General features: G+C 37.2%; 1 protein-coding gene across 11 annotated transcripts in view; it reads right to left on the bottom strand.

Annotated features, from left to right (window-relative positions):
- Positions 1-17896, bottom strand: part of PTPN20 (protein tyrosine phosphatase non-receptor type 20) — a 111542-nt gene that overhangs the window by 29266 nt on the left and 64380 nt on the right. For 7 of the 11 annotated variants that reach the window (XR_006701555.1, XM_045437955.1, XM_045437958.1 and 4 more), the window contains one exon: positions 1375-1523. The exons of the other annotated variants lie outside the window; for them this stretch is intronic. Coding sequence is in view for 6 of the 7 variants with exons in the window: in XM_045437955.1 (XP_045293911.1) it covers positions 1375-1523 (149 nt within the window). In the remaining variant the exon portion in view is untranslated. The remainder of the gene's footprint in view (positions 1-1374; positions 1524-17896) is intronic. 11 annotated transcript variants of the gene reach the window in all.

Genomic DNA, 17896 nt, shown 5'->3' on the forward strand with positions numbered 1-17896 from the left:
GTCCCTAACAAATACCTTATAAAAAATTAAATTCTAGTTGGATCAAAGATTTATACATTTTAAAAAATTTATACGTTTTAAAAGATATTAGTAAGAAACATGAAATAATTATGATCTTAGAGTGAAAGGGCATCTAAAGGATACAGAAAACCCTGAAGTCCCAAAAGATTGCCATATTTGACCACTAAAAATTACCTCTCTTCTTACTAAATGTGCATGTGCATGCACGCACATGTATGTGTGGCACAAACAACAAGGGAGGAAAGTTACCATATAAAGCACATACAAAAGAGACAATATCTTCATTATATAAAGCTATCAATTGATAAGAAAAAGAATAAACAGAAATTGAGCAAAGAATTGGAACAGTTCACTAAAATAAATATAAAAGGCTTAAAAAAATATGGAAAGTAATTCCTCTGTTCTCAAATAAGTGTCAATTAGATCATCAACAAGAAATCATTTGTCATGTAAGAGATAAGCAAAGATCCAAAAATTAAATAGCACAAAATACTGGTGGTCTTCCTAGTAATTTGTTCTAAAGAATACTAATACAGGGGTGGCTCAGCCGGTTAGGTGTCCCACTTCAGCTCAGGTCATGATATCATGATCTGTGGGTTCAAGCCCCACATCGAGCTCTTTTCTCACAGCTCAGAGCCTGGAGCCTGCTTCAGATTCTGTGTCTCCCTCTCTCTTTGCCCCTCTCCCCCGTGCTGTCTCTCTCTCTTGCTCTATCTCAAAAATAAATAAATATTTAAAAAATTAAAAGAAAAAACAAACAAAAAACAAAGAAAGATATACTCGTGATGGAGTCTTTCATTAAAAAAAAAGGATACTCATACATATGTACAGGCATATGAAGAGGGGTAACTGCTGTTCATAGTAGCCTAGAACAATCTAAATGAGCATGATAGGGGACTACGTAAAGAAAAGAAGGTCTTTAGAGCTATACAATTAACTATACTATGCAACCCTTAAAAAGAATGAGATTTTAGGAGATAGAGCTATATGTACTGATAATATATTTGGAAATTATTTCTCAGGTGACACATTTTTTTTAAGGAAGGAAAGGGTAATGGTGAATAAAGTACATGCTAATGCTTTTCTGGACATTTGGATGACAAAGTTAATAGTGGAAAGGGAGCCTAGGAAGTCAAGAGAGAAAAAGAAAGATACTTTCTCCATTTTATAACCTTTTATGCTATTTAACCTCTTTTTTTAACTATATACACCTATTACTTTAAAAACAAACTTAATATTTAAAAACAAAGACAAAGTACTCAATTTAAAAAACACAGAAAAAAAAAAAAAGAAAAAAACCCTCTAGTAGTAATGTGGAAAATCAGAGACTTTTGTTAAAACCAAAATATTTACCATAAATTCCTGGAGGATTTCAAATTCTGCTACTTTTTTCTCAAGCACATTAAAACAATCCTTGATGCTTAATTGCTCATGAAAACTGAATATTAATGGTCGAACATGAGCCAGCTGAGCTAGCTCCCTTTCAGAAACAATTTGTATACCTAAGAAAAAGAAAAATTCACATTTGTAAGTTACTTGTATGTATGTGAAGGGAGATTTTCTTTCTCCCTATGGATTACACCTATGGATTACTGGAAATTTGTGTTTCCAGAAGTGAAGAAATCTGTTTGTGTTTCCAGAAGTGAAGAAATCTGTTACTTTGAAAGAAAGTATTCTTGGTTTGAAAAATCATGATTATGTACTTTGAAATTACACAAAACCCACTATTCGTGGAAAAACTGTTAAGTGCTATATAAATAAAAGATGCTATAGACTGAGAAGTGTTCTATTTAACAATGTGAATTGAGTATATGTATTGACAATTATGCACAGCAAGCATGTGCAAACAAGACTTGGATGGGAAAAAGTGAGAACTTTTGTCTTCCCTCAGACCAAGTATTTAACATCCCTAGAGTTTGAGAGGAGAGGATGTGGAGAGTCTAACACACTTCTCACTCTAAAATAGATCAAGGACACTCATGCACACACAGACATACAACACAAATACACCCCCCACAAGGATAGAGGCTCTGTGTGATATCATTAATAAGACTAAAAAATATATATAACATGTAACTTGTAATTATGTATTATATGCATATATATACATTATATAGTTACACATTTATAACCAATAATAATAGAAGAGAATACATGCTATTCAATAGTACACATGGAGGGTTTTTTTAATGATGATGTTTTATGTCATGTTGACAATCTAGATTCCAAGCAGCCGAAATTTTACAGATCATGTCCACTGACCAAAATGCAATAAATCCAGAAGTCAGTATTAAAGGAATATTTTTAAAATTTCAGAATTTTGAAGTAAAATGCTCACGTGAAGCCAGTTCTCAAAATCTCTTTTCAAAGCCAAATAATATGGACAAAAATAAACACTAGCAAATACATATATATATATATATATATATATATATATATATATATACATATATATACAAGAAGCAATTCCACAAAAGAATGGGGATAAAAAGTAAAAAATTCTAAGAATGCGCACAGCCCTGTGAAACTCTTCTTGTCTTGGAACCCTATTTTAACCAAAAGCTCTTTGTAGGGGTGGAAGTGAGGGACTGTTGGTTGGGAGAGATAGTCACAGAAATCCTAAACTTTCTCACAAATATCTCTAACCTGAATATGAGAGGAGATCTAGGAAGCCTAGAGGGGGAGCTAAAGTTCTGCAAGAGTAGAAGCCATTTTGATCATCGTTGATGCCCAACAGAAAAATCTTTAGAGCTTCCCATGTATTCCAGCCTTGCTAGAACCAAAGCTGAGAGAAGGGAGAGAGGAAACGAAAGAAAAGGTAGAATGATTGCAATGGACACTGTTGTTGACTCTCCAACACTGATTCTACCCTGATGGTTAGTTAAAGCCATAAGTGATCATTCCACAATGACTCCCTTGCCAGTGAATAATTCAGCAATATGTAGATGACTTGATCCAATGGGAAGCAAGAAGTATATTCAGGGCTTGCGGGCAACGAAGAGAAGCAAGCCTCTCTCTCATCTCCATCCCTTGCCCAGACATAGATACAGACGTATAAGACCCTGATTATTACAAGCAGCCCTACTGTGACATAAAAGGAATGAGCTGAATACAGCAAATATGAAAAAAATATACATAAAGAACCTATGCTCTTAATGACATCACTGAGAAACTGATCAAATTGAACTTGGAACACTTCCTACCTCTGCACTCCCATTATGGGAGAAAATATATTGCTGTGGTTAACATCATTTTGAATTTGGTTTCTTTTTATTGCGGCCTGGTCCAAGAATTCCAATCAAGGTGGACAGGTCAGGCTTCAGCTACAATAATGGCAATGGGATTTTTGCAGAGGGGCAGTTCTTTTCTAGCTATTTGGTGCGACATCATTGGACAGGTTTGAAGAACAGGTGCTTCCCCCTAACATGGTCCAAAAATAACACTGCAGAATGGTCTACCACAAAAACTGCTAGCTTTGCTGTAAGGAGGAATCTGAGGAAGCTGGACACCGCTGCTCGAACCACTAGCTCCTGGATGACACTACTATAGCAACCATGGAGGAATTAGAAAGTCAGCACCACAACTGTTGGTGCTAGTGATGTACCATTTCAGTTATAATGAGACACGAGGAATACCATGCGTGTTATGGTGCGTACCAGCAGCTTGAGAGCTTCTCCACAGATTTAAGTCTTGGCTAAGTGCATACAACTGGTCAAACCCACATAACTTCAGGATTTCCGGGAAATGTAATTTTTAGTTTTCCTGCCTGGGCCATACAGAAAGACAAGTTAGGAGAAGGATGTGATCAAAGCTGAGTAAGCTAATCTATAATATCTTCTATACAACAATTCATCCACACCCTGTGAGTTTTCTGTTCCTTTTCCCCTAACCCTTCTGCCCATTTGTCATTATCTGCTCAGGCAAAATCCAGCCCTCAAAGTGTAGTTTATAATGGAAGAGAACTAATCAAATCAAATGGAATGAGAATCAACAAGAATCCATTCATGCTCAAACTGAAAAATCAAGGAGATGCAGAACTATACATGTTACTGAGCAAGATGGAAATAAAATGCAAGATGAAGAAAAAAAATGAGCAATGCAATATGGTAGGCAAAAAAATTTAATCCATTCTGAATGGATCATAACTTATATTGTAGATCTATTATCTGTAGGAAGAAGTAATAGAATATAAATTATTTTAAATGAGTTTAAAAGTGAGATTCTAAAAAACAGAATGGCCTCTTTTTTTAATGTTTATTTATTTATTTTGAGAGACAGAGACACGAGCGGGGAGGGACAGAGAGAGAAGGAGAGAGAGAATCCCAAGCAGGCTCAGCCATTCTCAGCACAGAGCCAGATGTGGGGCTCAATCTCACAAACTGCGAAATCATGACCTGAGCCAAAACCATGAGTCCAATCGATACTTAACCGACTGAGCCACCCAGATGCCCCCCAAAAAACAGAATGGCCTCTTATATTGGGTTCCTAAAGTAGTCAAATTCACAGTACAGAAAGTAGAATGGTGGTTGTCAGAGGCTGGGGAAGGGAGAATGGAGAGTTAAGTACTTAATGGGTACGGAGTTACAGTTGAGGAAGAGGAAAAAGTTCTAGAGATGGATGGTGGTATTGCTTGCACAGCAGTAAGAATGTACTTAATACCACTGAACGGTACACAGAAAAATGGTGAAGATGATAAACTTTATGTTCTGTGTATTTTACCACAATTTTTAAAATACTACTAACAACCCAGATTCTTTGCATCACTTATAGTCTGTTATCCAGAGATCAGCTGCTATTATAAAGCTAGATTCTCCTCATGGTCACAAAAAGATGGTCAACAGTAATCAGAGCCATGTATTTTCTTGCTTACAACCTATTTATTTTCTTTTTTAAAAAAATTTTTAATGTTTATTTTTGAGAGAGAGACAGAGCACAAGTAGGAGAGGGGAAGAGAGAGAGGGAGACAAATAATCCAAAGCAGGCTTCAGGCTGCAAGCTGTCAGCCCAGAACCCGATGAGAGTTTCGAACTCATGAACTGCCAGATCGTGACCTGAGCAGAAGTTGGACACTTAACTGACTGAGCTACCCAGGCGCCCCACATACAAACTATTTCTTAAATGCAAGGACAAAGTTTCCCCAAAGCATCCAACAAACCTTTACCTGAATTTCAGGCAGGCCAAGTGTCTGAAACATAGCTGGCAAAACAAAACTGGCAAAACCTAACTGGCATATCCTCAGATCATTCAGGTTCACACCCTGAGTTAAAAGCAATTTCTCAACCTGCCTTGCTGCAGCTCGATGGAAAAGAGATGAAATGAGTGCTGAAGAATCAGCTAGAGTGATCACTGGTGCCACTATACAACATTTGCAGCAACCTCAACCCAAGTGCACAGACTAGGGTGCAAAAAAACCTTTGTGCAAAATTCAAGCCATCCTTCCAGCTCCTCCCTAGCTGTTCCCTACCAGTGCCAGCAAAACTCCCCTACATCTCAGTTCTGATGCCTCCCCAGGTCTTACCCTAGAGCCAGAGGGGAGGTCACACCTATGGGGGACAAAGGTTTAGATGGAGAAAGCATCAGAAAAGAGGCCAGATTTACATTTTTAAAAAATTTTTTAATGTTTGTTTATTTTTGAGAGAGAGAGACAGAGCACAACTGGGAGAAGGGCAGAGAGTGAGGGAGACACAGAATCCGAAGTAGGTTCCAGGCTCTGAGCTGTCAACACTGGTCCAATGCAGCGCTCAAACTCACAAACTGTGATATCATGACCTGAGCCCAAGTCAGACACTTAACCAGTGGAGCCAGCCACGTGCCCTGCCACATCTACATTTGTATCGATACCACCTGGGAAGTGCCTTGAAAATAATGGAAAACAGTGTGGAGGTTCCTCAAAAAATTAAAAATAGATCTACCCTATGACCCAGCACTGCCAGGAATTTACCCAAGGGATACAGGAGTGCTGATGCATAGGGCACTTGTACCCCAATGTTTATAGCAGCATTTACAACAATAGCCAAACTATGAAAAGAGCCTAAATGTCCATCAACTGATGAATGGATAAAGAAATTGTGGTTTATACACATAACGGAATACTACGTGGCAATGAGAAAGAATGAAATATGGCCTTTTGTAGCAACATGGATGGAACTGGAGAGTATTATGCTAAGTGAAATAAGTCCTACAGAGAAAGACAAATACCATATGTTTTCACTCTTATGTGGATCCTGAGAAACTTAACAGAAGACCATGGAGGAGGGGAAGGAAAAAAAAAAAGTTAGAGAGGGAGGGAACCAAATGATAAGAGACTCTTAAAAACTGAGAATAAACTGAGGGTTTATGGGGTTGGGAGGGAGGGGAAAGTGGGTGACGGGCATTGAGGAGGGCACCTGTTGGGATGAGCACTGGGTGTTGTATGGAAACCAATTTGACAATAAATTTCACATAAAGAAAGAAAGAAAGAAAATAGGGATTTCTGGATTCAACCCAACAAATGCTGAATCATAACCTTAAATAAAAATTAAATTAAAAAAAAGAATGAGGTAAAAAATAAGTTTACAGACCTAAGAAAATAAAGATCAAAACTACATGATTACAGGGGCACCCAAGTGGCTCAGTCACTTGAGTGTTCCACTCTTGATCTCGGCTCAGGTCATGATCTCATGGTTTGTGGAAGAAGAGACAAAAACCAAAAGATAGTACATGTATGGACATCATCAGAAGTTCAGAATAAAAACTTAAGATACAGTGAGGAACTCCAGAAATCATCCCTCCTGGTACAAGCGCAGAGAGGGAAGCAGCAGCTTCTACAGGCAAGGTATGATGTCCCATCCAGTTCCTTTCCCCTATCTTCCCTAAGGATCAGAAGCAGAAGAAGTTGGGAAAAGGGCAGCAAACTCTATTGTCCACAAAACACAAGTTAAGACACAATAACTTTGGGAATTGGGAGGGAAGGAAAGCATCCTAGGCTCAGACCATAACATATCCTCTACCCCTAAAGAAAAGACAGGTAACTGAGAAGGCACCATCCCTAGGAACCAGGGACACTGCACCTGTCTACAACTAATGCTCAATAAAGACAACAGAGAATGCACTCCCACCCCCAATTAGGTTAGCAAGTAACATAATTACAAACAGAAGCATTCTGTTGCTGGGAAATGAACAAGGTCATTGACAGAAACCTTCTCTGAGGTTCAAGTGCAATGCGGAGACCTAAAGCAGAGGGTAGACATTGAAATAAACCCTCTGGCATTTTCCATTCTAAGCACAAGGTAGCAATACAGGAATTTGAAGCTGGTGATGCACTAGGAGTAACCCTAGCAACATAAAAACTCAAACCCTGCTCAATTCCTGACTAAACTGACTTAACTCACCAGACTGAAGGCCTACAAAAGGAAGAGGTATGCCTATTCCTATTTACCCCAGTCTCTAGAACACAAGATATCCAGATTTCAACAAAGAAATTATATGTACACAAAGAAGCAAGTAAAGTAAAAAAATAAAACTGCCAAGAGATAAAGCAATCAAAGGGACCAGACAGAGATACAACATAAATGTTAAAACTATCAGACAATGAATTTTAAATAAATAAGATCGAAGTTAAAGGCTTCAGTGGAAAAGTGGACAACATGCATAAACAAATGCAGAATTTCATCAGAGCTAGGGAAACCATAAAAAATCAAGCATAAATCCTAAAAATGAAAATTTCTATAATAGAAATAAAGAATGCTATCAGTGGGCTTATCTATGGGCTTGATACAGACTAGAAAAGAATCCGCAAACTTGAAAATAGGTCAATAGGCATTACTCAAACTGAAAGAGAAAAAAGAGTCAGGGAAGCCACAGTAGACAGCATCCAAGAACTACAGCCCAATATCACACAGATTAATATTCCTATAATTAGAAACCCAAAATAGAACAGAGAGTGGGAGTGGAATTGGGCAGAAGAAATATTTGAAGTGACAATGGTTGGGGATCCTCCAAAATGAATGAAAGACACCAAGCCTCAGATACAAAAGCTCATCATCAACAATACAAGTTATAAGACAACCCAGAATCCTACAACCAACAAAAATGTCTTTCAGAACAAATGAAGGAGAAATAAACACTTTTACAGACAAATACTGAGAGTTCATTAGCAGCACACTTGCACTGTAAGAAATGCTCAAGGAAGATCTTCAGGCAGAAGGAATATACTACAGAACAGGAAACTGACTCTACACAAATGAAAAGTTGTAAAAATTCCATGAAAGTAGATAAATATAAAATTCTTTTTTTCCTTAATTTTCACTTTCCTGGAGGGTAACTGGCTATCTAAAACAAAAGCACTGAATACATATTTTTCATAATTATTGTTATGTAAAAGAAACATTTGACAACAATTGTACAAAAGATTCACGGGAATAATTAGGAAGACACTATTGGAAGGTCCTTTTGCCAAGTGTTATAATATTATTTGAAGATAGAAAAAACAGACTGTGAAAAATTAAAGATGTATATATATTATAAATCCTAGGATGACCAAGAGAACACTTTTAAAGAGGTATAACAAAAAAGCCATTGGGAAAATAAAATGTTATTACAAAATAATCCTAGAGAAATCTGCAAAAAAAAAAAAAAGGAAAAAAGATAAAGAATAGAAAGAATAAATAGAAAGCAATTAGCAAGATGGTAGAGTTAAAAGACGGTAATATAAATGCAAACAGTCTAAATACACCAATTAAAAAAACAGAAATCAGGAAACTGGGTGAAAAAGCAAGACCCAATCATACAATGCCCATAAGAAACCACTTTATATACAAAAATGTAGGCATGTTAAAAGTAAAAGAATAGAAAAATATGTACCATGGGAACGCTAATCAAAGGAAGGTGGAGTGGCTCTATTAACATCAGAGAATATCAAAAACAAAGTAGACTTCAGACCAAGAACATTACCAGGGTTAAAAAAGTCGTTACTTGGGGGAAGAAGGATGAATAAGGGGAACAAAGAGAATTTTAGAGCAGTGTAACTATTCTGTTTGACACTAAAATGGTGAAAACATGTCTTTACACACTTGTCCTAACTCATAGAATGTACAACACCACCAGTGAACTCTAACGTAAATTATGGACTCAGAGTGGTATTGCTACGTCAGTGCAGATTCATCGGTCACAAATACACCACGGTGAGGAACACTGATAGTGGAGGAGCTTATGCATATGTGAAGGCAGTGAGAATATGGGAAATCTCTGTACCTTCTGTTCAAATTTGCTGTGAACTTAAAACTGCTCTAAAAATTAAAGAGATAATTGCTAATGATAAAGAGGCCAAATCACAGAGAAGACGTAACAGTGCTAAATGAGTATGCACCTAACAGAACTTCAAAATACATGAAAAACTGATAGTGTTAAAAAAAAAAAAAAAGAAAGAAAATTTACGATTATCACTGAAGACTTCAAAAGTCTTCACTCAGGAATCAATGGAACATGTACACAGAAATTCAGCAAGGACAGAAAAGAACTAAACAACAACGTCATCTAACTGGCCTTTATAAAACACTCTGTCCAACAACATTGTAAAAATTCTTCTCAAGTGCACATGGTACCTTCACCAGCTAGACCATATTCTAGGTCAAAAATCAAACCTTAACAAATTAAAAAGAATTAATATAAATTATGCCGTTGGACCATAATGAGATTAAATAAAAATCAATAACATACCTGGAAAATCTTCAAATATTAAGAAAGTTAAAAGCATACTTCTAAATAACCCATGGATCAAAGAAGAAGTCACAAGAGAAATTAGAGAACAATTTTAAAAAAAAGAAGACTTTAGAATAGATCTATGTTTACCAAAAAAATTAGTAGGTAGTACAGAGAGTTCCCATATATCCTCTGCTATAGTTTCTCCTATTATTTTTTTTTAATTTTTTTTTCAACGTTTATTTATTTTTGGGACAGAGAGAGACAGAGCATGAACGGGAGAGGGGCAGAGAGAGAGGGAGACACAGAATCGGAAACAGGCTCCAGGCTCTGAGCCATCAGCCCAGAGCCTGACGCGGGGCTCGAACTCACGGACCGCGAGATCGTGACCTGGCTGAAGTCGGACGCTTAACCGACTGCGCCACCCAGGCGCCCCTAGTTTCTCCTATTATTAACAATTAAACTAGGTTAGTACATTTGTTAGATTTGGGGGTTCCTGGTGGCTCAGTCAGTTAAGTGTCTGACTCTTGATTTCATCTCAGGTCCTGATCTCATGCTTCACAAGTTTGAGTCCCACATCAAGCTCTGTGCTGAAAGCACAGAATCTGCTTCGAATTGTGTCTCTCCCTCTTTCTCTGCCCCTCCCCACTCTGTGTGCATGCACATTCTGTCTCTCTCTCTCTCTCAAAATATATAAACATTAAAAAAAGAATTTAATTAACCAATATTAATACATTATTATTAATATGTTAACTGAAGTCCATAGTTCATTCAGAGTTCCTTAGTTTTCCTTCATATCCTTTTACTGTTCCAGGATCCCATCTAGGAATCCATATGATCTTTAGTTCTCATGTCTCCTTAGGCTCCTCTTGGCTGGGATGCTTTCTCAGACTTTCCATGTGTTTGATGATTTTGGCAGTTTGAGGAGTAATGATCAGATATATTCTAGGATGTCCCTCTATTGGAATTTGTCTGATGTTTTTCTCATAATTAGCTTAGGGTTATCAGTTTTGGGGAAGATCACAGAGGTAAAGTGCCATATTCATCACAACATATCAAGGGGACCTACTATCAACATGACTGATGTTGACCTTGTTCACCTGTTGGCAGCTGTGTATCATGTTTCTTTACTACAAAGGTCCTCTTTTTATCCCTCTTTCCATACTGTACTCTTTAGGAGAAAATCACTATATACAACACACACTTAAGGGATGGGATGTTATGCTCCATCTACATTAGAGTGGAATACATCTACTTTAGGGTGGAATATCAACATAATTTATTTGGAATTCTTCTGCATCTCTTTCTTCTCCCCATTTATTTATATATTCAATTATTTTTTTATATTAGTATGGACTCAGACATTTATTTCATCCTTTGAGTTATAATCCAATGCTACATTGTGTTGGTGCTCAAACTGTTCCAGCTGTAGCCAATGGGAATGAAAAAGCATTCTGAATGGAATGTAAATAAAAACACATCAAAAATTTGGGGATATTGCTAAAGCAGTATTCACAGGAAGATCTGTTGTATTAAGTGCTTATATTAGATCAGAAGAAATAACTCTTATCAGAAATCAATAAAATTGAAAACAATAGGAAAAATAATTGAAACTAAAAAAGCTAGTTCATGGAAAAGATCAATAAAAAGACAAATACAATATGGTTTCCCTTTTATGTGGAATTTAAGAAACAAAACAAAGGAAAAAAAGAGACAAAATAACACACTCTTAAATAGAAAGCATAAACTGGTGGTTGCCAGAGTGGAGGTGGGTGGAAGGATGGGTGAAATAGGTAAAGGGGCTTAAAGGGTACAAACTTCCAGGTACAAAATAAATAAATTATGAAGATGAAAAGTACAGCATGAGGAATATAGCCCAAGCATTGTTTGGTGACAGATAATGATTATACTTATTGTGATGAGCACTGAGTAATGTACAGAAGTATTGAATCACTATATTTATTGTACGCCCAACACTAATATAACACTGCTAATTATCCTTCAATTAAAAATTATCAAAATAAATAAAATTACACTGAATTTAAAAAAATGAAAATCTCTAAACTGATCACAAAACAAAGAGAAAAAACACACTTTACCACATCAAGAATAAAACAGAGGGTATCAAGTCAGATATTACAGACATTACAAAGTTAATAAGGGAATATTATAAACAGTTCTAATTCCATAAATTAGACAATTTATATTGATGAGACAAACTGCCAAAGCTCATTAAAGAAGAGAAAGATGATTCAACAGTCCTTTATCAATTAAAAACATTGAATATTGTTATGGGCTGAATTGTGTCCCACCCCCCACCCCCCAGAATTTTATATGTTGAAGTCCTAACCTCTAATAATTCAGAATATGATTATATTTGGTGATAGGATCTTTAAAGAGGTAATTAAGCTAGTAAGATTTTTAGGGTGCACCCTCATCAAATATGACTAGTATCCTTACAAAAAAAAACCAAACAAACAAAAACAAAAAACACAGCTCCCAGATACTACACAGGGAGAAGACAGCCATCTGCAAGTCAAGAAGAGGCCTCAGAAAAAATCAAAATTGCCAACACCTTGATCTTAAACATCTAGCCTCCAGAATTGTGAGAAAATACATGTCTGTTATGTAAGCCACTCAGCCACTAGTACTTTGTTATGAAAACCCTAGAAAATGAACACAAATATGTATTTTAAAACCTTACAAACACATTCCAAGACCAGATGGTTTCACTGAATTCTAGCAAACATTTAAGAGAGCAATAATAATAATTTTGTACAAACTCTTCCAGAATATAAAATAGGAGGGGTACTTCCAAACCAACTGTATGAGGGCATCTTTGCCCTGATACTCAAACCAGAAAAAGGCACTCCAAAAAAGAAAATCGCAAATCAATATCTATCACGAACGTAAATGCAAAAACCTCAATAAAATACCAGCAAATCAAATCAAGCAACATATAAAAAGGAAAAACCACAAAGCTGGGTTTATCCCAGGAATACAAAGCAAATTCAACATTTGAAAATCAAATACCAACAGTCCATAAATCACCATATCAACAAACCAAAGAATAAAACCTATAAGATCATCTCAGTAGATACAGAAAAAAACACTGGGAAAAAATTCAACATGCACTCATGATGAAAACTCTAGGAAACTAAAACTAGAAAGAACTTCCTTAATATGATAAAAGACATCCACAAAAATCCTCCAACTAACATTACTCTTAATGATGAAAAACAGAATGTTTTCCCCCTAAAACGGAGCCCACTCTCTCTACTCTTTTCAATGTTGCACCGAAGGTCCCAGCTAGTTCAACAAGTTAAGAAAAAGAAATGAAAAGCATATACATTAGAAAGGTTGAAAAATAAAACCGTGTCCATTCATAGATAACATGAGTGTCTACATAGGCAAACTCCAAAAAGAATATACAAAAACACTCCTAGAATTAAGAGTGAATTTAATAAGGTAAAGGGATACAAAGGCAATATCAAAAATATCAATCATATTTCTATATACCAGCAGTGAACTATGGAAGTTAAAGTATTTTATAATAGCACCAAAATGCGTAAGATACTTAGATAAAAGTCTAACAAAATATGTACAAGATCTGTATGTTTAAAACTATAACACACTAACTACTGATAAAAGAAATCAAAGCAGACCTAAACGGAGAAATGCTTCCATCAGAGAACACTACAATGATCCTATTGATAACGTTAGAAGTTGAGAATGCCACCAGCCCATTTTGGGCTCCTCATGCTACCAAACTGACAGAAAAAGAGGGGCTACTATAATGCTTGATATGACTAATTCTAATTATCAAGGGGAAATTGGGTTCCTACTAAACAGCAGGGGTAAGAAGGAGTATGTTGAGAATGCAGGTGATCTTCTAGAGTGCCTTTACAGTGATTAAAGTCAGTGGAAAATGATAACAGTTAAATTTAGACATGACTGCTACTAGCTTAGTGATGAAGGGATGAAGGGATGAAGGGATGAAGGTTTGTATCACCCTACCAGACAAGGAACCACAACCAACTGAGGTGCTTGCTGGGGTCAAAGAGAATACCAAATTAGTAGAAGAAGGGAGTTCTACCAGATACAACCTTGTGACCAGCTGCACAAATGAGGACATAATAGTTACAAGTAAGTCTTCCTTTTTCAATATAAATGTCTGACACAATATATCAAGTATTCACATACATTCAAATATGTAAATTAACCACATATTTTTGTTTTCTTTTATAGGATAGTAAAGGCGAAGTGTTAATCAGCTGAACAAGGAAGACATCACTCAAAGACAAAAGGGGAGGGGAGCCTAGGTGGCTCAGTCAGTTAAGGGTCCAACTTCAGCTCAGATCATGATCTCGAGGTCTATGAGTTTGAGCCCTGCACCAGGCTCTGTGCTAACAGCTCAGAGCCTGAAGCCTGCTTTGGATTCTGTGTCTCCCTCTCTCTCTGCCCCTTCCCACTCACACTCAGTCTCTCTCTCTCACTCTCTCTCTCTCTCTCCCTCCCTCCTCCTCTCAAATATAAACAAACATTAAAAAGAGAAAAAAAGACAAAAGGGAGATTTTTATATTCTCTTTTGAGGATGGGGTGAGAAGGTGTTTTCAGTTGCACACAGGATAACTGTATCATTGTAGATGGAAACATATGTTTTTATTTGGAGATTAGGTATGGTTTAAAGAGATACATGTAGGTGCCAAGTTGACAAAAGATGGACTGTGGTTATTTTGCAATATATCAATATGGCTAGGCTGAACTTCTTCTCCCAGAATTCCATTTCCTAAATGTTTCCAGTTAAGATGATTGACAAGAGAGGTTCTTATGTGAGACTTTGGACAGTGAACCTGAAACAATAGCCATTTTGTAGTTCACACACACTATAGCTTATCTCCCGACACACCTCATTTTTTACACAGAGGGAAAAACTTGGTATCATAAAAATGGCAATACTTCCCAAATGAATATGTTGCCACTCCAATCTGAATTTCAAAATTTACATGGGGGTATATGCATCCCAATATTTACAGTAGCATTATCAACAACAGCCAAACTATGGAAAGCACCCAAATGTTCATCAACTGATGATGGATAAAGAAGATGTGATATATATATACATATATATATATATATTTATATATATACACACACATACACAATGGAATATTATTCAGCCATGGAAAAGAATGAAATCTCACCATTTGCAATAATGTGGATGGAGCTAGAGACTATGATTCTAAGCAAAGTCAGTCAGTCAGAGAAAGACAAATACCTTATGGCTTCATCCATATGTGGAATTTAAAACATAAAGCAGATGAACATGGAGTGGGAAGAGACGCAAATGAAGAAACAGACCCAACTATGGAGAACAAACTGAGAATTGATGGAGGGAGGTGGGCGGGGGATAGGTTAAATAGGTGGTGGGCATTAAACAGGGCACTTGTGATAAGCACTGTAAGTGATGAATCATTAAATTCTACAACTGAAACTAACATTACACTGTATGTTTACTAACTGGAATTTAAACAAAAATTTGTAGAAAGAAAAAAAAAGGGGGGTTGTGGGAATGAACAAAATAATTTAAAATACCACATGTAGGGGCGCCTGGGTGGCGCAGTCGGTTAAGCGTCCGACTTCAGCCAGGTCACGATCTCGCGGTCCGTGAGTTCGAGCCCCGCGTCAGGCTCTGGGCTGATGGCTCAGAGCCTGGAGCCTGGAGCCTGTTTCCGATTCTGTGTCTCCCTCTCTCTCTGCCCCTCCCCCGTTCATGCTCTGTCTCTCTCTGTCCCAAAAATAAATAAACGTTGAAAAAAAAAATTAAAAAAAAAAAAATACCACATGTAGCAAGAGCCCAACTAGCCTACAAAATTTTTTATTAAAGCACTATTGGCATACAATATCTATTAGCTTAAGCTGTATAGTCATTTTTTATCTTTGTACATTATAAGATAATGCCCACAATAAGTCTAGTTACCACCTGTCACCAAAGTTATTACACTATTATTGACTATACACCCTATGCTTTACGTTACATCCCCATGACTTGTTTATTTTATTACTGGAAGTTTGTACCTCTTAATCTCCTTTACATTTATTTTTTTTTCAACGTTTATTTATTTATTTTATTTTATTTTTTTTGGACAGAGAGAGACAGAGCATGAACGGGGGAGGGGCAGAGAGAGAGGGAGACACAGAATCGGAAACAGGCTCCAGGCTCCGAGCCATCAGCCCAGAGCCCGACGCGGGGCTCGAACTCACGGACCGCGAGATCGTGACCTGGCTGAAGTCGGACGCTTAACCGACTGCGCCACCCAGGCGCCCCTACATTTATTTTTTTAAAAATGAAGGGAAGGATTTGCCTTTCTAGGTAGCACTTAGAACTACTGTCGCATTTTAAAATTTTTAACAATTTAGTCATTGTAAATTGTTGCTTCACTGTGGTTCGATTTTCACTTCCCTGATTAAAAATTAGGTTGAGTACCTTTTTCAGATTTCCTCTTCTGTGAAGTGCCTACTGACATCTGTCTGGTCAACAAGTAACAGACTCGGGGGCTTAAACAGTACTTGGGCTGCTACAACAAGTAATACACTCGGGGACTTAAACAACAAGTATTTCTTTCTCACAGTTCTGGAAGCTAGAAGTCTGAGCTCAGGGTGCCAGCATGGTTGAATTCTCTGTGAATGCCCTCTTTCCGGTTTAGAGATGGCTGCTTTCTTCCTGCATCCCCACAAAATAGAAAGAGAGCTCTAGTTCCTTCATCCCTTTATAAAGGTACCAATGCCATCATGGGGCTCCACCTTCATAACCTCATTTGAACTCAATTACCTCCCCAAGGCCCCATCTCCATCTGTCATCACATTGGAGATCCAACATGAATTCGGGGAGCTGGGGGGAGGGCGAAAAAGTAGTCCATAGCAATGTCTTCTGCCCATTTTTCCTACTGTCTTGTACCTATTAATTTGTAGTTCTTTATGTTTTCTGGCATTAATCCTTTATTAGTACAGATCTCAGTCTCAGTAACAGACCCCAGGACAGACCTAACCCTAAAGTGAAAATGAAAAAGAGGGGAAAAGAAGGGGACTGGGAAAGAAAAAGCAGCTCCTGTCTGCTCTCCCTGGGGAGCTGGCCTTGCATCTGAGGGCCGGGCCATGCCACTCTCCTATCATACAGAAACCAATGTCACATAGCACTGATGTTAGTTGCCATTGCAAGACTGTAATAAAGCAAAACAAAACCATCTAATCATCATATCTATACACAGACAGAACTCAAAAGAATAACCCGTAATATACCAACTGCAAGTTTCTTGTTCCTCATCGCTCCGAATCTCAGCTCTCAAAACCACCTGCTTGGTTAGACACTGACCTTAGATCATAAGCTTCCTGCTATTGCTGCAGCAGCAGTACCATGAATAAAGCTTTCCTTCTTTTTTCCAACCCAATCCAAGAATTTCCCCAAAGGTTCAGTTCCATGGATGTTTATCAGATTACTTTATATTATAATAATTTTTTTAAAAGAACTACCCTAACTGACCAACAAGAAGAGACTGACTATGCAGATAATTGTGCACTCATACAATGAAGTATCATTTAGGTTTTAAAAACTGTTGGGTAAATATGTGTTTATTAAAAAGCCATGTCTACAAAGGAATGTGTTCATTTTTATTTTAAAAATAAATTTGTATTAAAACTTCCGCTTCTGCCTAAAACATAGAAAGCTGGTATAAGCATCACCCATACACTAACAACATGTAAAAGTTGAAAACTGCAAAATAAAAACCAATAAAAAAAAATCCACTGGAGAGCTGTGGCTGCAGGACAACCAAGTAGTCTGAAGTCTAAGGAAAGACAGACGCCTCCAAGGAGAGACATGTCACCAACACGAGTTCACGTGTAGCAGCTAATGGGAGAAAGAGATGCTAGACACCATACAAGTGTAAAAGAAGTATTCAGATTAAAAAAAAAAAAAAACTTGATGTATTCCTGAAGGCTGAATGTGGCCTAATGTGACAATTTAAAATTCCGGGAAGCCACAGATAAAAGAGTTTTGCAACACTCTTGCAGACTCAACAGGCCTCCAATAGGTGCTCATTAAAAAACAAAAAATAAAGGAAACAGAGTAGGAAGTGGAAGGAATCTTTCCCTCAGTGGTACAGGCTTGGAGGAGAAGAGTTACTACCACTGCAGAAAA

Source organism: Leopardus geoffroyi, chromosome D2 (assembly GCF_018350155.1).
Source record: "Leopardus geoffroyi isolate Oge1 chromosome D2, O.geoffroyi_Oge1_pat1.0, whole genome shotgun sequence".
In the NCBI taxonomy this organism is placed as follows: domain Eukaryota; kingdom Metazoa; phylum Chordata; class Mammalia; order Carnivora; family Felidae; genus Leopardus; species Leopardus geoffroyi.